Genomic DNA, 25,196 nt, shown 5'->3' on the forward strand with positions numbered 1-25,196 from the left:
TGCTCTTTACAATAACTTGAAAGGAGATTGTAGTCAAGTGGAGATCAGTCTCTTCTTCCAGGCAATAAGAGACAGGACATGAGAACATTGCCTCAAGCTACACCAGAGGTTGTTCTAGTTGGACATCAGGAGGAATTTCTTCACAGAAAGAGTGATTAGACTTTGGAATGGGCTATCCAGGGAGGTGGTGGAGTCATTGTTCCAGTGGTGTTTTAAGAAAAGACTGGATGTGGCACTTGGTGCCATGGCCTAGGTGACAGGGTGGTGTTTAGTTGTAGGTTGAACTTGATGATCTCAGATGTCTTTTCCAACCTAATTGAATCTGTGATTCTGGGAAGTGCCTCTCACTTTTCCCTTATCCTACAAACTCCTGTTTCCCCATGTGTGGAAGGCATCCCACCTCCTGGCTTCATTAACTGCTGTCCCGTACTTCCCTGCCAGAAGTGTGAGCGCGCTCAGACACGGGCAATCTCGCTCCTTGGATGCGATGACATTCCCGACACCAAAATGCAGGTACCTCCTGTCCATCAGGTTCGGGAAGAAGCGGGATTTCATGTTTGCTACCTTTTTCTGCCTGGTGAGCCAAGGTCACCGGCCGTGTCACCGGAGTGACAAGTCAATTAAGTGTGGAATCTGCAAAAGATCAAATTCAATGAAACAAACAAAGCGCGTGACCCGAAACACCGTGCCCGTCTGCGGTGAGTGAAAGTTCTACTATGCCGGTAGCTTTCCCCTGGGGAGCACCGGGCAGCTAAAACCACTTCTCACGAGCCACCCCCTCCTGCATGGACAATCCCAACGTGCCCGTTCCCGGTGTGGCCGGGGGACCAGGGGATGTGAATCCCGGCGACTCCCGAGCGCTCCGCCGGCTCCCACGCTCTCCGAGGGCAGGCGGTGCCGCCACCGCCGCCAGGGGGCGCCACCCCTCGGCCGCCCGCCCCTTCCTGCCCGGGCGGGAGCGGGAGGGCTTCCCGGCGTCCCCCGCGCCGGAGGACTACACCTCCCGGCGGGCACCGCGCCCCAAACGGCCGCCGGCTCCACGTGACCTCCGGGCGGCCAATCGTGTGCGGTCCGCGGCCTTTACCCGCCCCCGCCCCGCCTCGCGGCGCGTCGGCGATCCGAGCGCTGTAAGATGGCGGCGGTGGAGCCGGTGAGTGCCGCGCTCCCTTCTCCTGCCCGCCTCCCCTTCGCCTTTCTCCCGCCGCATCCTCCTCTTTCTTCTTCTTCTTCTCCTTCTCTTCCTCCTCCTCCTTCTCGAGCCGCCACGCTGCCGGCCGCGGCGGGTGCCTGGCAGAGCGGGCGGGTGGCCGGGGAGGCCGGCGAGGAGCGCACGCTCGCCGGGGTTGGGGCGGGGGAGGGGGCCGCGGGGCCGGGGCCGTGGCTGTGGCTGTGCCGGCACCGCCGCCCTGGTGCGGGGGGCGCGGTCGCGGCTCCGGGAGGGCCCGGTGGGAGCGGGTTGGGCGGCCCGGCGGCGCCCATTGTGTGTCGGCCCGGCGGCCGCCCGACCCGACCGGCGCATGTGGCGCGGTGGGGGTGGCCATGTTGGTTCCCGCCGCCGCGGCCGTCCGGGAACCGCGGGGCGGCTCCTGCCAGAGCGGGAAGGGCCCGGTGCGCGGCTCTCACAGGGCCCGAGGGGCCCCGCGGGGAGGGGGCGAGTGGTCGGTCAGTCCCAGACGCGCTTCTGGGGCAGCCGGAGCGACAGCGTGGCTGCTGAGACTGGGTAGACGGAATTGCCCTTTTCAGGCTGTGTCATCGTTCTGGATCAAAATTATATTTTTATTCAAGTTTTTGTATATGTACACCTTTCATGATAATTAAGTAATTCCTTCTTTTTCCAGGTGTTAAATTATGGTCATGGTACTGTGCTCTGTCTTATAAATGTTGCCCCCAGCCTGCGCTTCCATAATGAGCTGAAGCATCTGGAAGTGATCCAAGTACAGTTGTTATTCTAATCCCACATGATTGTGTATCATGAGTAGTAGAGAGCAGAAAGCTGGGTGTTAGTGTTTCAAGAAAACACAGCTAGGGAAGGCTGGTATTTGGCTGCTGCACTTACCAGCTGTGGTTAAATAGCCAGTCCGCTCTTTGGCGATGCTTTGTAACATTTAGGCAAAAACTACTTCAGTTTGAAAATCACTGGGTTTAAATAAAGATTAACCTTACCTTTCTGTGTAAGGGACATTGGTCCTTCTCCTGATGGTTTTCATCTGTGAACAAAAGAAAAAATTTCTACCCACAAGGAAGAGATTTAAGTTAGTCAGCATTTATAAATTCCTTGGCAACAGTTCTGATCAGGAAGAATGTCAGTTATTAATACAGGAAGACAGACCACCAGCAAAACACCCTTCCCATGTTCTCCAGCCACAGTGTTACACTTGTTTTGCCCTCCAAAGGCCGGTCTTTCTGATCTGTAGCCCATGTGTCTGAAGATGAGAGCTTACTGTCAGTGCAGTGCTCTGTTATGGCTGTGGAACTTGGCAGGAATTGTGATAAATAATTTTTAATATTTGTAGCCTCTAGAAATTGAAATTACTCTAAAGGCCTGGCTTTGTGGGGCTGTCTGCACCATGCTGCTGGCACAAGCCTGCCTTTGCACCATTTTCTCCACTGTTTATACATCAGTGTTAAGCTGGACATGGAGGTAGATTGGGGCCCTAATTTAGCCAAAAGCAAACAATTGATCTTACCACACTATTTCCTAGCAGGATTGATTTGCCAGATCCAGCTCACCATGAGCAGTCATGCTGAGCTGGTAGAAGTGGAAGATGGGGCAACACAACTGTTCGAGTAATGCAGTTGTTCAGTGTTCTGCTGTAGCTGAAGTATGTTTGACTTTGGGAGTCAGATATTGGCTGTGCTTGCTTACTTTCAAATTGAAGTAAATAATAAAGTTTTTGTTTATTGTCCTCTTAGGTGGCTCACTTCTCCTGCCTAAGCTTAAGGTTAGACTTGTGTAGTGACCGAGGTCAGAAGATGCGCAACGTCACGGAAATGCTGCGTGCTTTCCACTCGAACAATTTAATTGCGTGTGTGGTTAGGATTACCTCTTGATCATAGGGAAGCCTTTCTGTTCCTGACCTTCAAAACCTGGACATGGGTTTCTAGAGGTGTCATCTGTGATGGTTCCCTGGTGTGAAAATGTGTTTTTTTGGGAAATGCAAAATATGAGTGAGCGTGGGTTTGTTTGGTTTGTTTTTTTTTTAAGTAGGCTCCTACTAAAATCATTGCTTCTGACTTCCATGCTTTCAAATTGTTAAGAAGCTTGAAAAGTGCTTCAAACTCTTCACAAATATGAAAACATGAGTTTAACGTTGTGTAGAGAGTCCCATGGAAGCTGCTAAGAAAAAGATGATTATTCTAAGTAAATACAGACCTATTGCACAGGGGTTTACTTCTCCACTGCAGGGAAGACTTAACCCTTTGCAACACTGACAGGTTAAAACTCATTTTTTTTCTCATGTGAACCAGATTTTTTTCTCTTAAGAATATTCTAGGTTAATTTGTGAGAATATGCAGGAGTGTGTCCTGTTCAAGTGCTCTCACTGTAGCCTTTGAAGATTAAATGTGATCAGATAACGCTGTGCAAAAGTCAACAAAGTCAACAACAAAACCAGTAGTAATGCTTTAGTAAATAGTAGTTTGCCAAAGGTGACTTTTAAATTGTAGCTGCCTGTAACTTTTCGGTGTGTATGAATCTGATCCCTCATCATTCAAATTGGAAATGGGTGTCATGGTTCTTTTATTATGTTTTTCCTTAATGGCAGTTACTGTTGTAAGTGCAATTCTTGGGAATTTAACTCTGCACTTTAGGATACAAGGGTGAAATTTCAATTACCTAGAATTTGAAAAAATGCTTGTTTAAGCAGCTAATTATCAGTAGGTGGGACTCAAAACTTATTTTAAATGGAACTATTGTCTTAAGGGCTTACATAGTGGTGTAAGGCCTTGAAATTCTGGGAAGTTCAAAATAGCTCCTAAAATTCAAGGTAGGCTGAAAGGTATTTCTTTTGTGTTATTTGCAGACAGATAGCATGTAAGTTGAGTGTTCAGCTTTAGACTTGCTCTTTTGCTGGGTGTTTCTGCTGTAATAGTTGATGACCTGCTGTGGTTGAAGTCAGTACAGCATTGAGCTGCAGCATTGTGAACACAGTTGCTTGCTCATTGCATTTTTCTGAAAAGATACAGGATAGATATGTCTGTCAGGCTGTTTAATAATTGAGAATATCTGTCATAAGCTTTTGTAAATTTCTGTCTGAATACAAAGCTTCCTCTAAGAGGAAGAGTATGTTGGACAACTTAAATCTTTTGAGATAAATATTTTTTAAAAGCAATTTTGAAAAGTTACATTTCACACAGCATATAAAATACCAAGCTTATTTCAAGGTAATGCATAAAAATAGCATATGAGACAGAGCTGTATTTCATTTACCAGTACTGCCTGCAGGTGTGGAGGTACATGGGAAACTTTGAGAAAATGTGCTCCTTTTGGCAGCTCTGTAAAGTAAAGGTTAGTTTGAATTTTGAGGGGACAGAGGGGAGAATCAAATAAGGGATTTGGTAGAGAGCTGGCATTGAGGAAAAGTGCAGACTTTAAAAGTGAATTAGTGCAACTTTCTCCTTAACTAAATTTTTCTTTCACTTTTGAAATATTCTAAAGTCAAGGCTAAACTTCAGTTTAGAAACTCTTTTTAGCTTATAACAGTCCTCATTTCTTGAGGTCTGTTCGAAAGCCTCTTGCTCTATAAAATGTTCACCTTATGAAGGTAGCAAGTGTGTGATCTACAGATTTAAGTGTACTGTGTAATATAAATGTCTTGTTAGCTACCTGAAAGTGGCAACTTGATTCTATATAGTGGATGCAAGGCAGAAAAATTTTAACTGTTTAAAAGTCCTTTTTTTTCCCTAAATGCACAGAGCAGTTGTTTAAATGAATGATCTTTTAAACAGTAGTCTGTCTGTCTCGAGCTCACTGCTGTTTATCAAAGTAGCTTGTGTGTATTGCATCCTTTACAAGCATCAGGCATACCAGTAGTGTGTCCAGCACTTTTTGTTTGAAGACTGACCTCTTGACCATTGACACTATATGTTGTTTTAAATTCTTTTCTGAAGATTGAATGCGTTCTAATTTTTCATCTGATAGAGAATTCCATGCTTGGTTGTACCAGTGACTCAGTATACTCATGGAAATTTGGAGTGGTTTTGTGTAGAGAGAGGTGTGTGGGGAGATTAGAGGTTTTTTTGTCCTTTGAGTCATCTGAACTGTTCTCCTCAGTGTTTTAGGAAGTTTTTGTTTCTTTGTCAGAGTGCCTTAGAACTAAGAAAATGTTAGATGTGGAAAGTCATCCCATGGATAGATTTTATGTTCCAGTAGCAAAGGCAGCAGCAGAGTGCTGACTGGTGTGAGGGGTGTTAGCACAAGGGCAGCTTGCTTGGGCAGCTACAAAATCACAAAGATATTGAAGTGTTTTGATGTTCCTTGTAACTTGTTTGATAATGCTAGTCGGGAGGTTGTGGGTTAAATGGATACGTTCAAGTGTGTGTAACCCATTTTTCAGAAGTCAAAAGGGCTATAAATATCCTTTGTGTCTTTTAAAGCTGAGGTGATGATTAGTATGAAACCTCTGACTTTTTTTCTTAAGCCTTTTGTTCCTGTCCTCATGTACACGTGTTGCACTTCAGTTGTAATTTGAGGGGATGTCACTCAGTTAAAATCTGGTTCTAACGTTTGTGTTCTTCCTGAAAATCTGTGGTGTTCTAAATGATGCTATATGCAGTTAGGATAGTTGCTCTGTATTAGGCCTTGTTATGTCACATCTAGGAATCTTTTCTCTGTCCTGGTGTCTGGAAGTCTACTTCACACTGTTAAATTGGTAACAGGTGCCTATTAGTACCACTTTTCCAGTTGCTCTTACACTACCTGTGGTTTTTACCGCTGTATGCTCATTCCTCAGAGTTGCATATCACATTGTCACTTGGTTTGTTTTCTTACAGAACACAATACTTGCTTGCTGGGTGGGCTTTAATCCTTTTTGTTCTGTCCAGAATATTTTTAAATAAATAGCTCTTGATTTTGGGTCTTGTGAATTGTTATCCTGGCTGTAGCATAGCAGCAGTTACGTGCAAGAAGCAGAAGAACCAGGAGAGAGTTGACATGTTTTTCCCTGTACATCATATAACTGGCACATAGAGGTTTCTCAATCTGTTGTAAACCCTAAATGAGAAGGTGAAAACTCTGGAATGTGACTTATTTTGGTTTAGTGCAAGAAACCTTTGGAAGCCTTTTCCACTAATTAATTCTCTTAGCCTTCACCAAGAGTGCATAACAGTGCTGGGTTACATCCTTTTAGGCAATAAATGTTGCACTCCCTCAACTGGTCTTGCTGAACAACTTCCGTAGACAATTAATGACACAAACGTGGTCTGGGCAGCATCTGAAAACCCTTGGTAAAACCCAGTCAAGCTTGTTGTTCTCTTCAATAGACAAACCTGATGAGGCAGTTTTTGTTGTAAATGCTATTTGTTTCCTGTCCTGGTGACATGCACACCTTCCTTTGATATGTTGGTCATTATGTGCTGTGGAGAAAGAGTAAATAGCACCAATTAAATCTGCAACTGTCAAAATGCAAGTAATGTGCAGATACAGTCATTAAATGCTGAGTAGGCAGATGTTTCATGGACTTTTGCAAGCTGATTCCTACATCAAAAACCATGTGGGTAGTGAATAAATGTCACTTTTAATTATGTGCTGTCCTGTGTATGAGAAGTGGGATTGGCCATATGAAGCTTTCCAGTTTATCTGGTAATACTACCCTATTTTATGACATACATTTTAAAAGCAGCAAACCAAATGGTTACTTAGTTTAGTTCTAGATGCAAAGTCAATTTTAGGTTAAAGAATGCATTAGTTGTGAGCAATAGTCAAGTATTAAGAAGGATTTTAAATTTAGTAGTCCAGAAACTACTGGTGGAGTCAATCTGACTTGAGGTTAATAGTGTTGCAATTTTAAGGTTTCAAGGTGTGAATTGGTAAAATGTGGACAGTGTAACATTAATTCATGTAGTACTTATAGAATAGAATTCTAGATAATTTCCTGTAGAATTTCTTGGATACCAGGGATGGACTTTGAATGACAGTTAGTGAACTTACATACTTCCTATTTGACTAATAGTGAAAAGTGCTTTCATATACAAACACTTCAGTTTCATAGTCAGAAGAGTGAGATAAATGTAAGATGAAAAAATAGGAGCTGATAACGATTAACCAGCCAAAAATGAAAATGTTTCTTTTTGTTTTCCTTGATGGCTGCGGGAAATATAAAGAAGTGAAAACCACCTGCTTTAGGCTTCTGTCTGAGACCAGCCAGAAAACTGTTTTGTGATAAAAAGCTCTACTTCCAACTTTATACCTGGCGCATAGAGCTGTACCTGTCCTTGATGGGGCAGCCTAGTGTTTAAAAAAAAAAAAAAATTATTCTGGCTGGGTTAGTTTTTGAGGGGAGTGGCACAGTCCTGAGTCAAGGTCATAGTTAGCTAGGCCTTGGAGGTGAGCTGTCACATTCTGTTTTTGGACAGGAGCTTGAAATAATGGTTAGTCCGAGTTTCATTAACGCTTTGTAGCTTTCTAAAGGGACTTGTTATTTTTGTGGCTTAACTAAAATGTGCTGAGTCAGATATCTTTCATTTGTAATTGTGCAGAGGGGGACTGTTGGTGTACTAGGCAGGTATGGAGGCTCACTGGTTTGTTGTTTTTTGTATTTTGGTTTTTTTTTTAAACTGGACATGCTACCTGAATCCTTTCGGATGTTGTCTTGTATTGGAAGTTATGAAACAGCATAGCTCTGCATGTCCTCAATGGCTTTGTATTGATTGTTTCAGTTTTTATAGTTATGACACTTCTGGAAGAGTGACAGGTAGACTTTGGTATTAGTTCTTTGTATATTGAAAGCTAGTTGCTGAGCAAACGTGAATGAGATTCTCAACTGAAATTATTTTTGGAAGATAGACTCACTCTTGGCTGAATGCAGACTATTTGTAAGAATTTTAACGTAATAGCACTTGTAAATGAGTTGTAAATATTAGATATCACAACTGCAGAGTATTGTGAATGAAAGCAAGCTTTAGCACAAAACCTAGTACTCTTCCAAAATATCAACAAGATTTTTCTTGTATGGTCACTGTATTTGCACATGTAATTTTTCTGAATCTTCTAGTTAGAAGTCCTTAAAGGGGCAACAAATTTTAGTTGTCAGTACTTGGCTTTTTGTAATTCAACACAGATGATAAATTGAAGCAGGAAATATTGCAGTGCCTCCTTGATGTATTCTGCAGCTGGTTGTGTGTAGTTAAAGATGTACGTTTGATACCCCCATTCATGTTTAACTTGATGGAAACACTAGAAATTTTGTTCTAGATAGAATTTGAAGAACATAGTAAGTTTTTTGAAGATCTGTTTAGCTTTTCATAGTATTACACTGGAGGAGATATGACAGATTGTTCAACACTTTTTCCATGGGTTTGTTAGTGATGATCCCTTTGGATAATCTTCAGAAAGCGTTTAGATTTATTAGGAGGCAGGAATTTGCCCCTTGTACTGTATAAATCAAAGCACTGGCCTAGTGCTCCTGTTGGACCTTCACACTTCAGTCTCTTTGCTGTGGACAGGGGTGCATGTGAAAGTATTTGAAATGTGATGTAAACCAACTTTTGAACTGAGATGTTTTTCTAGGTGAGCTGTTAAACTAAAGCATACTTGATTATTTTCAACCATAAAGGAGTAGCTTCTCTGATGTAAAACATATTGTGGTTAACAATGCTAAATATATTGATAATGAAAAGAAAATCCCTGTTAAGCCAGATCTTTAAGTGTTATCAGAAGATCTTGCCAGCTGGGTCTGTGAAGATTGAACAGTGTTATCACTTCCAGTCCATTCCACTTTTTTCAGCAGCTTTGGTGTGATGATAAACTGAGTTGTGTGGAAGCCTGGAGTAAACTGTTCCATTAATTAAATGACTTACCATTACTTAATCCAACCCTATGTTAATTTGTTCTCTTAAGACCACAAAGTTTAAATTACTTCTTAAATACTACTTTTGCATTGCTGCATTTAGAAATGTCTGGAGTCTTTGAGTCTGCTGTAGTTAGCTTTTGTTTGTATTACTGAAGTGTTTTTTCTTTCGTGGGGTCAGCTGTATAGGCATTTTTGTGTTAGCTGTAGGGAATGAGCTATAGTCCTCATTCCATGTTTCTGTGATTTTTCTAACATGGATTGCCAGATTAGGGAGAGATGGTGGTAACTGGCAGGGACACTTGGCCTCACAATAAACCTTTGTATTCCCTGATTAGAATGAATGGCATTAGAATTTCAAACCTGACACAGTGGCTTCTCGAACTGAATGATGAGCCTGAGAGAGTTTATACGCAAAGAGAATATATTTTACTATTTTGTGTTTAAGTATCTTTAACATTTCTATCACTGTTTCTAGACAGTTGAAAAAATAACACTTGGAATCAGTCTAATCTGTGCTAAATCAGTAATTACATTTATTTCAGTTTGAAATTTGAGAACCTATGCATGTTTAAATTCTGCTGTTTGGTTGGTGATGATGTTGCAAATACAAAGATAACTACTAACTGGCTTGGCTTCTATCTGCTTGCAATAGTGGATTTCAGACCTCAGAAAAGCAGGTCTATGTTCAACTTGTATTAGATTTTTCTAAATAACAGGGACTGTGCACCTGTTTCCAATAATGCTTTGTCAGAAACTAATTAAACATAATTTTCCTTCTGAAATTATCACTCTCTAAATTTATTTTAGATGTGCATATTCTAGATAACATAGTATATTGTATATTTCTGAAGTAACTCTCAAAACTGTTTCAAAATGACACAGGTATGTGAAGTGAACCATTCTGGAAACAAATGACATAGGAAGCAAATCACTGAACAGCAAAATGTGAATTCCTGCAGTTACTGTTTATTGTAGGGCCTATTCAGATGTTGAAGAATAAAGGGATACAAATTGTGCTTCCATGATGTGATTTAGGCCCTCTAATCAAAATTAATTGTAGGAACTCTTGGCTTCAGCCTTCTTAAAGTTACTTCAAAGAACAAAATCACTTCAATAAAAATTGAGAAGGAATGTATTAATAACTCCTTTCTTCAAACAGGAAACCACTCCCAACCCCCCTCAACCTGCAGAAGAGGAGAAAACCGAGCCAGCACCTAGTCAGGAGGTTGCCAGCCCTGAACAGTATATTAAACATCCACTACAAAACAGGTAAATAGTACAGAAGCATGATTGTAGTTTTGCCAAAGACAGATAAATACCGGTGGCTTTGCAGTTCTTGTTTACCTTGCATTTTCTAGCAGTATTTTGACAGTTCTTGGGGAGTTTATTTGAGGATTTTTGCAATGAGGTTGCAGATTAAATAGAATCTGATCCGGTTGTTAATATTCAGAGTCTTTTCAGATAGTGCAGTTACAGAAGCTGAAAGTCTTTGCAAATTTTCAAAATGCAGCCAGGTACTTGGAAAGAGCATGGCTTTGCTTTTAGTTGGAGATGAGCAGAGCTTTTGTTGCTTTTGTCTGGTGTGTTTTAATAGGCTGACACTGAGCTGAAGTTGCTGTCCAACAGAACTGGAAAACGTTGCCTTATACTTGGATAAATTAAGGTGCCTGTGGTAAAAACTTGTAGTTAAAATTATAGTTAAAAGTTAGTGAAAAATCCAAGCCTTCCTACAGCTTCAAAGAGACCAGCTAGGAAGTAATTTTCTCCAAATGAGCTGAAGAGTTAATGTGAGATGCTCAGTACTTTGTGTTAGTAGGTAGATGCTGCTCCAAAGTGAACCTTCTGCCAAGTGACACCTTACTCTTTTCCTAAGTTTTGAGTAAGTGTGGAGAACCATGCTACCCTGTAGTGCTATGCTGCATACATCCCATTTTCCTTGTTGTCTTTCAGCTTCCATCCTTCCACTGTTTCCTCAAAACGCCTTGAATAAATTGGTGCTGACACTCCTTTACAAGTGGTAGTGAGGCTATTACTGGAAAGGAGTAAACTTGTAAAACAAGATTTGGAACGTCAGGAAGGGTCAGTTGATTGATCAATAGATTGATATCTGGTAACTTAAAGTTCTTTTCTGTGAGAAGATAAATCTACTCTAGTGCAAAGCTGAGTGATTTCAACACTACTGAAACAATTGGAATGAAAAATAAACCTGTTTAATTAAATGCCTCATTGGGTATTCTGTTCCAGCTTTTTAAATGATGCATTTTAGATCCAGAAAGAGAATCTTTATGTGAAAGGTTTGATTTATAATATGTTGAGATTTGTACTCAGTAGAGATGATTTTTTTTTCATTTAGTCTTGTCTTTATATATGCTGATTTTAGAACTTGAAACAATGAACTTGTGGGGGTTTAAGAATGTTGCCATTAGTAAGCTTAAGGCAGCTTCCCTTTTAAAATGTATGCTTTCTTTTATGTGCATGTATAACTTTGGAGTGATATAACCAGTTTATGTAACCTTTACAAGGAAATTACTGGACAGGGAGCTGTGCTGCTGGTTTTATTAGTTGTTGTTTTAGACCATAATCAGTTATTTGTGGTAGGGGACTGCAGTTTAGTAGTGACTGTGAGGAGAAATGGAACACAGGAAGTTTAGAGTCTTAGTAAAGTTCCAAAAATATTTAAAATGTTTACCTAAAGGGATTGATCAGATCTGCCATGATTCTTGTAATGGGAACACAAATATTGTTATCTGTAAAGTATTTGAGAACAGAATATATCATGTAGCTTATTGATGAAAACTGACCTCTGTGCTGATTATCTTAAGGTTTGCAATTAGTTTGGATATAACAGTACTAATTATTATATTTTTTATACACTTTATTTTCCTTTAGATGGGCACTCTGGTTTTTTAAAAATGACAAGAGCAAAACTTGGCAAGCAAATCTTCGTCTTATCTCTAAGTTTGATACTGTTGAAGACTTTTGGGCGTAAGTAAAAATTTTTCAATCTGCGTGGTAATTCTGGGATTTGTTGGCAAAGCTTATGTCAAAGTCAAAAAACCCATTAAGTACTCCATTAACCACAAATTTTTTGGGTGTAATCTGAAATATTTGCAAAATTGAAGGTGAAGTCTATGCCTTGTGGTAGAATGTCACCTTTGAAGAGAATGTGAATAGAAAAGTTCACAGTTTCAATGCACGTTGTCTTGCTGTAACACTGCAACACTGCTTATATTCATATGTACATGACACGTGTAGAAAATCTTATTTGTGCATTAGCTATCTCATAGAAACATGGACTTGTAAATTCTGATGACCAGCTGATTGTCACTTCCTTGCCCCTACATTTTCCCCCTTGATTAAATTCTCGGGCTGGTGTCTCACTGCACATGTTCAGGGGTACCTGAATCTTGAACATAGTACTTGAGATTCATGCAGATTAATGGCATCCCTGAAAGAAGTGTGTTAGAGGTTACAGAAGAAATTACCTTCATTCTAATTTGAAGGTCTGTGAAAGAACTTAGGCTTCCAAAGCCTTCGAAGGTAGGCCCGTACTTTCCAAACAGTGGCTTCAGTCAGAATTGGGTGGTTGGCTTGAAAGATTTTGCCTGCCATAATGATGAAAATGTAAGTGGCATGAAATTGAGGGTGAAAAAAAGCACTGTTGCTTTCTTAGTGTTTCATCCTACATTGAGCGGTAGGGTTTTTAAAGTTTTTGTTGCATACTTTTTTTGGATGTGATCAGCAAGGAAGAGACATGGTGCCTTAGCAGAATAAGATGACTAATTAGCACCAATAGAGAAGAAAAATGCTTCTACATTTTCAGGAACTTCATCAATGTAGTTGTCACAGGGAGGGGAATGAGATTCTGGGCTCGTAACCAGCTTTCCCATTCCTACTCTGGGAGTGATTAATGGTTGAGTGAACCGTAGTTTGCAGACTTGTGGTATGTGATGTGAGCTTTTAAACAAATTTAGCTACTCTGTTAAAGTTGGTTAAGGGTAAATTTTTGAACTCCTATAACCAAGATTGTTTGGGTAATGAAAAGAAGTGCTTAATGGAGATCTACAGTGAGGGTATAAAATCAGTCAGAAGCAACTGAGAAGTTACACCTTCTTTGTGGATGGAGTGAGGAATAGATGTGTTCTTCTGGGAAGAAAATATTATGGTCAAGATACATTTACCAGCTTGCTTCTTTTAAGTTTAATGGCGTTGTAAATTCCTGTGCCTGATTTCTCATTGTTAGAACATCACACTAATTAATTTTCTTTTTGATGCTGAACTGTGCCTGAGTGTTAGTCTTAGACTACAGGTTGCTGTAATATGTGCAGGCAGAAGGGAACAAAAGTAATCTGTCTCCTTGCTAGAGGAGGAGACAGTGTGTACTCCTTTGAATGTTTTTTTCTGAATTGCGCAGTTGTGAATTTAATTCTGAATATAAATTTTGTTTTGTTGTCCATCATCTGTTCTTGCCTTTTGAGTCCTTAATTCAAACTATCAGGCCTAGAACATTTAAACCTAGAGTACTGTATTAAATACAAAGTTGATTACTTCTCTTTAAAAACATTCTCTACAGTGAGATTAGCTTTAGAAATATAGACAATTATTCCATGTATGTATACATCCAGAATACACGTGTATGCAGGACTTGTTGCTGTGAAAGCTCAGTGAGTTACGTTCCTAATAACTTTGTTAGAATTAGGTTTAGAAGAGGCATTAGTATAGGAACTCCACAAGTGTTCATAAACTGGCTTCCATTCTGCTGCTTTAAGACCAGAACATCTTAAAGCAAGTGCTTTTATACTGTTGAAAAATACTTAAGAAGTAGGATTGCTTTTGAAATAACTTAATTGCTCTTTAATTTTTGGGTCTTGTTTGGTCATATGTCTTAGATTCTTGAAGAATTACGTACTGTAAAATGATGCTTAGTTTTTAATCCTGCTTTTTTCCCTCCAATAGGTTATACAACCATATCCAACTCTCTAGTAATTTAATGCCTGGCTGTGACTACTCGCTCTTTAAGGTATGCTTGCTAACCTTTTTTTTTTTTTTTTTTCAGTTATGGATGGTTTCCTGACAAAGCAAGATACTTTGTCAGGATATTTCAGATATGTCCAGATATTTCACTGAAGACGTTTAGGAATGTGGTTGGGAGTATTCTAAAGGTGTTAATTTTTTTAGAAAGTCGCAATTATGTGCTGTCTGAAAATCAGGCTGTCACTGACTTCTGAAAATGCGAGTACTTGCTTTAACACTCAGACAGTACGTTTTAATGTGTTACTGTTTGTCTCTATTCTACATTTGAGATTTAATAATTGCAAATAATTGTGTAAATTTTTATAATATGAAAGGTTTTCCAGCTCTGTCACTTGATGTGAAGTGAGTTAAAATGTCTGCAGGAGGCAGCAATGTTTTCCAGTATTCTTTACGGATTCTACTAGCCAAGTGGACAACGCTCCTGTTAATTCTCATGCTGCCAGTTAAATGCTGTATTACTTGTGTATGAAATAGAAAATTGTGCTCAACACGGACATGTAAAGCAGGCTGAGGAAGTGCCCAAACTGGTGAATAGAAAATGTTTATGGGAAAGGGCACATGAAATTGTGCCTCAGCTGGAGTGGAGGATCCGAATTGGAGCTCTAAATTGAATCCTTACCTCTTGGAAGTGCTTCTAACATACAACTTCCTTTCTGGATTCAAATATCTAAATAGTCCCTGAAGTACTGGTGCCTGGTTCCTCCTTTGCTCATAAAGCCCAGCAATGGGCTGGGACTCCTCAGCAAACTACATCGTTTGTAAACCCCAGCAGCTTTAGATAGTGAAGAGGTGCTGATGCTTGGGTTTGGGAAGGTAATGATATTCTAAGTGACTGAAATACCTTACTAGAATTTTTAGAAGCTGTGGGCCCTTCAGAGGGTAGGATATCTATGGATCATACTTTGTATTTTTCGCATGAATCTTTAATTTGTGTTTTAAGTACAGTATCTCTCCTGTGTTTGCTTATCATCAAGCAGTAAAAACTTAAATATATAACTGAAATAGGTATAAATTGGCAACTGTTGCAGGCTCATAAGCCATCTCTTACTGTTGTCCTTCAGTTGTGACCTCCTAAGAGTGCCTCTTAAAGGTGATGAAGTAGTTTAAGATCTGCAGCTGCCAGTGAGGGTGTTATATTTAAAGTGAGCTGACACCACTCCACATCCTGCATGTTGAACACTTTTTATTTTCAGCCTAAGTTCGGTAGTGCAGTTCTCTTAATGGACAGTTCTTAACCAAATTCCTTTGTCTAGACAATTACTTAGTTTTTGAATGACCTTCTGAAGTGCAACATAGCTGGTGGATCAGCACATCCAGAGTCATTTAATTCAGTGCAGGGCCATTGGTAAAATGTGAATCAGAACTTGCTTTGAAATGATGTGTTGATTATTTTTTTTTTTGTCCTGACAATGAAAACCCTTATTCTCACCTTGTGTGTGAAGAAAGTCAGTGAGATAGACTGCCAAAGGTGTCTGTTTCAGTGAAATAATCTGTATGCATAAGCAAAGCGCTTGGCTGGCGTTGCCCTGAGTCCAGGGCATAAAATAAGGACTCCAGATAAAATTAGCAGCTACATTCTAGTTTCGTGCAGGGCAAAGTGGGTGGTTGACTTTGCCTGTTGCCTCAGGTTTTTTTAATGTAATATGTAGCTAAGACTTGCCTGGGCTGTGATTCTTCTGTAGAAATAAAGATTAATTAGAGAAAGTGTACTTGTTGAGCTGTTTTGGAACTTTGGTATTGTTGTGAGACAGTGTTTAATGATCTTAAACTATACATTTTTTTTCTTACCTTACTATTTCAGCTGTCATTGGCCTTTTGGTTATTCTATAGGAAAAATACAGATTGAGTCTAATGTAACTTATGGCCATTTTTTGCAGGATGGGATTGAACCCATGTGGGAAGATGAAAAAAACAAGCGAGGAGGACGATGGCTAATTACACTAAACAAACAGCAGAGACGAAGTGACCTTGATCGCTTCTGGCTAGAGACAGTAAGCACTATGGCCTGACTAGTTGCAGCTGAGGAGTCTTGTGTTTGCATTAAAATATTTTTAACTGTTTTGATTTTTGTGTGCCACACGAATCTTCTCAATTTCTTGTCAGCAGTGTGTCCTGTAAGTTTTGATTGACAGGCTGTATTTGAAACGTGATTTTTCAATAGTGATCCTTAATGTAGTTGTATCCTGTTCAATACTTTGTTGTAACAGGCAGAGATCTCTCTGCAGGGCAGATTAATCTTTTCCTGTGGAATGTACAGAGCAGCTGTTGAGCTACTGTGAAAATACTACATTGTCTTGAGCGTAACTTGCAGATTCAACTGCTGGAATATAAAAATTTGCTTTACAAATACTTCTGGAAAAATGAATAGTTCTCAGGTTTTGGCCTTGCTGAAACAAGGGACTTTGATTTATTTTTTATTTCCTGTTTTTATCTTAACACCAGGGCAGGCAAATAATAGCATGTTCATCCTGTATGTACACTATAAATACATTTTCTATTGCTGTTCTCTCTTAGGAATAGATTTAACTGAATGGTAAATATATTTCTAGAGATTATGTGGGTTGCATTAAATGTGTTGTAGAAAAGGATATGACTGTTGTTTAGGAACTGACTCAGAAGAGCCTAAAGCAGTCTAATGTGATCTAGGTTTAGGATCATGGATTGTAGACAGGACAACAAAAGCAGTCTTAGCAAATCTCTAATCTTTTTTCCTTACTTGTGTGAGAGGCAAGAAGTATTGTGTCCCTTCAAAAGGGAGAAATGGCTTTCAGAATGAAAGCAGAGGTATCAGAAACACCTGAACTTTCAGGATCTTTCTAGTCACCATAGCTGTGATTTGAAGAGAGGATTGGGAGCATTACGCTAGTAGGCTGTGTGACTGCACATGAGTAAATTAACATCTCACAGTGTGCATTTGGCCTACACACGTGTATGAGTCCTGATTCCTGCCAGCCATTACATGTGGCTTGGAAACATGTAGGTAGTCTGTGTAGACTTAGGGTTAGAGGGCTCTGATTTTTGTTTAGCAGCAAGCAATAGCACAGAGCCTAAATACCCCGGTGACTGATATGTGCTCTAAAGCAACCCTCTCACTTCTAATTCCAGTAATTATATGTAACCAAATTTTCTCCAATAAAAACCAAAGCCTTTATAACTCCCATTAGGAACCATTTTTTTTTGTAATACAATGATCTTAACTGTAAATTAAACTTGAGTTGAGAAGACTTTTTTTCCCTGTTGTGCAGCATTCATGAAGAGTGTACCTGACTAATGTTTATTGAGCATAGTAGTCATCTTTGCTTATGTGTGTACTAAGGCTGTTGATCAATATTTTGCATGTTTGTGTGTGGTTTAATCTTAGCCATTTATGGCTTGCATTACTCATCGAGTGTGTGCAACCTGCAGTTGGGTGTAACATTTAAAGCACAAGTAGTTATACCTGATATATTCATTAGCACACTTTGTCCTTTTTGTATTTCCTCGATGAGGCCAACCCTTGTAGGTCTCATGGGTACTGGAAGACCTGCTTTGTTTGAAAAGTTGCAAATGTGTTGAATTTCCAAATGTTATAAGTGATTCTGGAAAACTGTTGTTATAGCACTGTATTTAATGTACTGTGCAAGTGAATTAAACAAGCATTCATTTGGAGATTAGTACCTCAGTGTGTAGAAGGATTTTTAATTCAGCATAGACTAGATGAATCTGTCTCAAGACAAGAAACTATAAGTTTTGATTATCTGTATTGCTTGTTTTATAGGTTGCAAGTTGAAGATTTTAAATATCACTTTCACAATTAGCACATTGTGTGGGGATGTGACCCCCCTCAGTATGATGTTCCTGAACTAAATACCTCTGCCAGTTCCAAGCTTCACCATTAGAAGCCTGTTGGGAAGAATCTTGTGTTAGTTGTACACTTGTATTGGTGCACTTGCATTGCCACTGTTCAGGAGCACTGATGCCCACTGTAGAGTTTATGGAAACACTGAAGCTTCCTGACTGTGTTGCTGGAAGTAGCACTTCATTGAATAGTGCTTCTCATCTGACTGCAGTGTGATTTACCTCTGCACTGATAGACTTCAGCATTGAAGTTAAACCTTACATGGCTGATATTATGCAAATAGTTCTTCACAGGTACTTCCTAGGATGGAAACAAAATTTCAGATTTGTCTACCTATGTTAAATGTACTGTAGAAAGAATATATTCCTTTAATTCTTACCTTGTTTTGGATTGGGAGTATGAGGAGGGAGGCAGCACTGTGACAATGATCAAGTGTGTCAGAACTCATAGCTGGTGGGACAGGAGGAGGAATGGAAAATTCAGAATCAGCGGAAGATGTCCTACTACACCTGAGTTGATGTTCACTTGTAACATTTGGAACTTCAAGAAGATACTGCAGTAAACAGAAAATGATTGCTATATGGCAAGTGACTGTAGGCAGTAAAGTGTAGCATTCCTCAGTTCTTGTTGTGTACACTGAGTGTTTGCCTGTGGAGCTGGATTCTGACTCTGAACTACTGCTTTGTTTTCTAGCTGCTGTGCCTTATTGGGGAGTCGTTTGATGACTACAGTGATGATGTATGTGGTGCTGTTGTTAATGTTAGAACTAAGGGTGATAAAATAGCAATATGGACAACTGAATGTGAAAACAGGGATGCAGTTACACATATAGGGTAAGTAACATAATTGGTGTCTTGAATATATGAAGTGTAACCATTCATTTAAAACCAGCTAACTTGATAGAGAATGCACTTCAGGAAAATGTAGCCTGTGCAGAGCTGTATCCCAAGTTTAAGTAATTCTGTGCCAAATCTGTGGTATGGTGTAGTTTTTTGTATGGGCATGTGCTAGTAACTACTTTGTACTGCTGCACTGCCTTCATTGTAGATTAGAAAGAATGAAGAATCGAACACAAATCTTGGCAGAAGTTCTCATTTGTTGCACTTAATACCTGTAGATAATGTGGGTTCTGTTGCAGCGTGCCAGTTTGTAAAGGTGGGAAGTAAGTAACAGTAGAGCAAGGTAAGTTTGTGTTGATCATCAACTGTCATATTGCCATGACTCCGGACAGGAGTGGCCATTAGTGTCTTGTACCTCACTCACCTTATGCTAAGGCACAGTGTGTGTGTCTAAGGGAGGTACTGCTGCTTCCTTCTCTTAAGACATAACGTCCAAGCTGATTTTTCTTAAAGCTGCTGTTGATTTCTTAAAGCTTCTGTTGAGTAGCTGATCATGACCAGTACCATGGGGGGGCTGCTTTCTATCAGTAGTTGAAGCAAAGACAGCCACTCTCTGCAATGGAGTTGTGATTGTTGATTAAAACTGACTGTTCCAGGGAATTGCTGTTTTGTTTGGCTCAGGTGACTTTATCATCTCAGTAGTTCTGGAATCCTGGACCATGGCTTATGCATGGCTATTTTGTTTCTGTATGTGGGAATACAGCTTGCTGATAATAATGATACTCATATGAGTGCAGTAGAATCCTTGCATTCTACATTTATGTAAGCCTGTTAATTTTTTGCAAGGGCTTATCCTATTATATATGGAAGTCATTTTACAAAACTTTAAGTGGATTTTAGATGCAATAAGCTAGAAGAATCATATTTCAAGTCCTTTATTCAAGTCTGAGAAACTGTTTCTAAGTAGGCAACTCTTTTTGATAGTGTCAGCATATGTTAAAAGCAGGTGTCCTGATACTAATTCCTTCCTAAGGACTTTGCTTACACTGTTGTTCTGTTGTTGTTTTTTTTTTTTTTTCCTCCAGGAGGGTATACAAGGAAAGATTAGGACTTCCTCCAAAGATAGTGATTGGTTATCAGTCCCATGCAGACACAGCTACTAAGAGCGGCTCCACCACTAAAAATAGGTTTGTTGTTTAAGACGACACCTTCTGAGTATTCTTTCATAGGAGACTGCGTCAAGCAATCGAGATTGGGAGCTGAACCAAAGCCTCTTCAAAAGCAGAGTGGACTACATTTAAATTTGATTTCCATCTAAATGTTGCTAAGATTTGTGAGAAGTCTCATTCGCCTTTGTCTTGTACTTCTGTGTTCAATTCTTCTATTTTGGCTGAAGTAACCATTACCAATCAGAATTTTAGTACACTTCACCCCCCAAATCCATAAATGTGTTTCTGACCCACTCTGTATTAGCTTGGTAGAAACATTACTATTACAAAAAAATTATTTGTTTATCCACAGTATTCAGAAAAGAAGTTGCATTTCTGTACCTGCAGGAAATTACTCTGTTCTACATTTGCATTGTATGCAGTAACATTTTGCTGGTTTGGAAAAGAGTATGGTGCATACAGTTTTCTAGCAATTTTTTTATACAGCATCATCTTTGCTGTAACCTATGCTGATGGCTGCTAGATTAATTTATTTGTTTTCCCTATTTGATAACATTAGTGATATTTTGATTTCAGTTGTTTTTGCTCATGTAACACTTGGTGAAGAATCTGGGAATATGACAAAGGTGGAATAAACATTAATTTTGTGCATTCTTTGGTAATTTTTTGGTTTTTTTGTAACATCAAAGCTTTGCTACGAACTTATGCATTTCAGTCAAATCAGTGATCTGTTTGTGTGATTTCCTAAACATAAATGTGGATTTTTTTTTTTATGTAACACCGTAATTTACATTCCTTACTAGAAATAGTATGTCTGTTTTTGTATCTTATGCTGTATTTTAACACTTTGTATTACTTAGGTTATTTTGCTTTGGTTAAAATGGCTCAAGTAGAAAAGCGGTCCCATTCATATTAAGACAGTGTACAAAACTGTAAATAAAATGTGTACAGTGAATTGTCTTTTAGACAACTAGATTTGTCCTTTTATTTCTCCATCTATACAGCAAGTATTTGTACCTCTTGTGACAAGGCAGTCTCTACTGTGGCTTCTTTTGTAGTAGTGTCTTCCAAGAAAGGTAAAGTCTGGAGCTATAGTCTGTTGAAACTTTTAATAAATCTATTAGATAGCACTCTATATCAAAGTGAAATTATATTGATGTGGCTACTGTTTTTTCTTAGTGGTTGGTCTAATTGATAATGGTTTGCATTGTTTCTCTTTTGGCTTTGTTTTGTGCCAACCAGGAATTTCAAGGGTACATAGAAAGCTGTTTAGTTTCAGGTAGGAGCTACACTGAAAGTGCTTTAGTGAGTGATTCTGCTCTGAGGATGTAATTCGTATACAAAGTACAAGTAAAGTGCACTAGAGACATGGCTACAAAACGAAAGTATGTGAGGACCTAGATAGTGTTGCTAACTGAAGTTTCATTTCACCATTTGAAAGTTGCTGTGGGAGCTGTAAGTTTGCATGACTTGCAGGATGGGGGAAATTGAGGGTCACTGAGTTAACTTGTTTTGAGCAAAAGATGAGATGATTTTTCTTTCCACTCATTTAAAGCAGAGTATGCTTTTTGTATTTTCTTACTTTGTGAGTAAAGGTCTTACCAGGGCTATGTAGCCTTTCTCCAGTGAAATGTTAAGGCAGGTGCTTATTGGGGTTTTGATCTTTGATAACTCCTTAAAGGAAGTTTAGTCACTGTGGCAGTAAAGCTTCAGTTGAATCTGCCTGATTAAGGCACTGAAGTGTCTGTGTGCTAAAATAGACTTGAACACTTTTTTGCGTGTTTTATCAGAAATGTGTGTCATAAAGAGCATATCAGACTATACCAAAAAGGTCCAGATCATTAATTACAGTAATGTCTGGATCATTATTATGGCTGTTTAATAGGAACACTTAGAGTAGGTATCTGTATCTATGCCTTCAGTATTGGTCATTAACCAGGATAGGTGTTGGATGTGGAGAGAGATATTATGGCAGGTTTTTGTGGATTCTGGTGAAACTGGTTGCCTGTCCCGATTCTGCAGGTGTGCAAAGCAAGTCAGGTTTGTTTAATGAGACCACTGATAATAGAATATAGCAATTTCTGCCTGTTTTCCGGCTACAGCTTCAGCTACTCATCAGTAATGCTTTTGCATGCATGGGAATGTAAAGACGAATTGGCTTCCTGAGTGGTGACGTTAGGTTGTCTTCATGTGTGTAATTTGGGAGCACTGTGGCCAGGCTCACTAGAAGGAGTGTCATTCAGAAACATTGGTAGTGCTGCCATTTTGTAAAGAGTGCTGAGATTAACTGGAATGCTGTTATGAGAAGTACATAGTATTGATTTTGTTTCATTTCACTGCAAGTCTGAGCAGAATATTATTTAGGGCAGCGGCATTTTGTTCACCTAGAGAAGTAATTGATTTCTTTTGGTATGGTCTCAGGTTTTTGAGCCTGAACCTCTTTAAGCAGCCAACTGACTTGCACTGTAATATGAAACTGCAGGTAGGTTGATTTGAGGCTCTTTGCTGCTCCTGTAACAATTGTGATATTTCTAGAAGACTTAAGAGAAAATTAGCTGGCATAGTTACTTTATCAAATATATAACCTATGCCTCTAATTCATTGTTAGAAGAAGTAAATAACCATGAACCTAGTTTTCTCCAGCTTGCAAATCACTTTGTGCTGCATACTAATGTTCTTCTGATTATAATGGTGTAGTTTGTATTTGTGCTACGGGAGAAAACTGATAGCTCTCCATTCTGTGTATCAATAAAACAGCCACAGGCTCAAGAGAGGAAAAAAGCAGTAAATGTTTAAGTCTCTAATGTTGGTGCAAAATATTCAGTGTTGTTAAACTCTGAAGGGTTAGTAGCCATTGTCAGGGTGTGGTTTTAGTAAGCCTGGGAAGACTAAAAGAGTCCAAAGCATCTTCATTCAGAAGCGGTTTTCTGTGATACAAAACCAGCAGAGCAAGGAAAGCAGAAACTTGCTGTGTTTGAAGAGGTGTAAGAACGTGCCGAAATACAGCCTGGGAAGATGGGTAACAGATGAGGAGTATGTGTGAATTGTCAGCTTCTGGGTGTACTGGAAGTCTTGGGCTGTGCAATGCTTTTCATTGTCACTTCCTGTTCGTCTTGCTTGTCACTGTTTTGTGTTTCAGGCTGTCTCTAGCTCAGGAAACTTAATGTTAGCCAAATTCTGGAAACTTGGAACGGTAGCTTTTAGCCAAGCTTGGACTGAGCTCAAAACTTCCATCCTACCTAATGGAATATTTTCCTACTGAAATGCTTGGAAAAAATATTCTGGACTCCATGGGGCTCTTACTAAAAGAAAAAATAAATTTGTTGCATTTCAGTCTGTACAAGTGACATATATCTTCCCTTCGATATATGACCTTCCCTGTTTCCGAGAAGCTTTATTTTTGAGTCTAGGCCTGATGGTTTTAAAACTAGATTTTAAGAACATCCTCCACTGAAGTACTCAATCAAATAGTTGAGCTTGATAGATAAACATATAAAGCTTTCAGACTGGCACTTCACTTTTATATGACTTTTGCCCTCTTAAGAACAGTCAATGGTTTCTACAAAATTTTTTTGTAATTAGGTTTTAGTTACGTCTTAGAATAAACTTTTTTAATGCAGAATTTGTGCCTTTTCACATTGGGCAAGAAACAGACAAATGAAAATGACATAACCAGTAAGGAAATAGTTATACCCGGTTCACTTTGAGACATTTCATACCTGTCTATCCAAATTAGACTCAGAGGAGAAGTGCAGAGCATATTAACAAGCAGCGTGGAACCAGACCTATTGAATGCACCTGCTGAACCTCTCCATCACTTCCAAGCTCCAGAAGCTGTTAAATCTTGAAGGTTTGCCATTTTGATCTCTGTGGGGCACCCATTTACTTTAGCTGCTAGAACAGATTTTCTGCCTTTTAGCTCTTAGTTTTGTGTTCCACCAGAATTTGTTTTCAGGCATCTGGCTCTGGCACTGCAGCAAAGCCCTTAATAAGCACTTAAATTCCTTTCCCTGTGATAAAAACCATGGTCACTCCTGCTCTTGCCTGTTGGCTGCCTGGCACTTTCCCAAAAGACTATGGGATTCCCTTCTAGCCTTTCTGTTTTGAAATAAAGCAGGTTCTGATGTCGAGAGATAAATGTGAACTGTGGCTGTGCACATGATGACTGTTATGTTTCTCAGTATTAACTTGTTCTGTGTGATGCCTTAAATGTAAAAACATCCTAGCTGAAGTCTGTCTGTTGGTATCAGTTTGCCTGCTAACCAAACATAACTCAGTTTTGTTTGTTTGTTTGTTTTTTTGTTACTCCCCACTAGTATTGAGTGTGTGACAAGCTTAGCTGAGAATTTGTGGGGTTTATGGCTGCCTCTGCTTTTCTCATCTCCATTTTTCTAAATCCTGATACTTTTCAAGCCTTATTAAAACATGTTTAATAAAGGGAAAAATTACACTGAGTCTAGTCACTGCTTTTTTAGTCACTGTGATACCATGGAGAATTCCAGGTGTTGCTAAACCCAGATAAAGACTGTGTGACTTCTTTGGCATAATAATCTGCTTATGGGATTTCATTTTTTTATCTCTAGCCATGTAAGTATGATAATAGTGAAAATGATACTTGAAAGTGTGTGTGTGAATATATCATATATAAAGCAAAAATGACTCATCTATTTTTTCAAAGTAGAAAACTGTTTTTTTATTTCTAAAAGGTTTCTTTGACTTTCTGTAATGAATTATTGGATTTTGCTTACAATAGGTAGTTTAGATAATCTTTTTTCCTATGTTGTGCCTATTAATGTTATCAAAGAGTTGAAGCCAACCTCATAGGTAAGGTTTGGCATTCTTTGAAGTAAAGCTAGTTTTTGAGCCTTATATTCCTCCATATGTACAGGGTAGTTTATCCTAGTGCATCTCACCCTGAGCCGTACAAATACACAGAAAATATGATGGGAAATTGGAAGGTACTACTTTATTTCTGTAGCTTGAATGAAAATAAAGTTTCTGAGGAACTAATGTCTCAGCTTCTTGACTCTGTCTGGGATGTAGAGAAACACAGACCAAAGATGAATGAGTGTGGGGCTACTTGGAAATGTGTGTTCACTCTTCAGTTTGGAGCTTTTGCATAGCTGGGGTTCCTTCAGCTCACCCACAGATGAGCCTTGTTCTGAACAGAACTGGAGTGACATGATTGCAAAAACGCTGCTGACTGCTCTCTCCTTGCTTGCCATAGTTTCTCCAGTAGGAAGGAGTAGTCTAAATGTGTTGCTGTAGTGGCACCAGCTAGCAGGAAACTGCAGGTGAACTAATAGGA

At 39.4% G+C, this 25,196-nt stretch overlaps 1 protein-coding gene across 1 annotated transcript; it reads left to right on the plus strand.

Moving 5' to 3' along the window:
• The first annotated feature begins 1,070 nt into the window (after positions 1-1,070).
• Positions 1,071-24,898, plus strand: EIF4E (eukaryotic translation initiation factor 4E). The gene is made up of 7 exons (XM_032685323.1): positions 1,071-1,150; positions 10,168-10,277; positions 11,898-11,993; positions 13,965-14,028; positions 15,920-16,033; positions 18,574-18,713; positions 19,805-24,898. The coding sequence occupies exons 1-7, from the start codon at positions 1,133-1,135 to the stop codon at positions 19,917-19,919; spliced, it is 657 nt and encodes a 218-aa protein (XP_032541214.1). The 5' UTR covers positions 1,071-1,132; the 3' UTR covers positions 19,920-24,898.
• The last annotated feature ends 298 nt before the right edge of the window (positions 24,899-25,196 follow it).

Source organism: Chiroxiphia lanceolata, chromosome 4 (genome assembly GCF_009829145.1).
Source record: "Chiroxiphia lanceolata isolate bChiLan1 chromosome 4, bChiLan1.pri, whole genome shotgun sequence".
Lineage (NCBI taxonomy): Eukaryota > Metazoa > Chordata > Aves > Passeriformes > Pipridae > Chiroxiphia > Chiroxiphia lanceolata.

Coding starts and splice junctions, on each gene's coding strand:
- EIF4E (XM_032685323.1), top strand. Junction 10,278..11,897: donor AAACATCCACTACAAAACAG/GTAAATAGTACA, acceptor ATTTTCCTTTAG/ATGGGCACTCTGGTTTTTTA. Junction 14,029..15,919: donor GTGACTACTCGCTCTTTAAG/GTATGCTTGCTA, acceptor CATTTTTTGCAG/GATGGGATTGAACCCATGTG.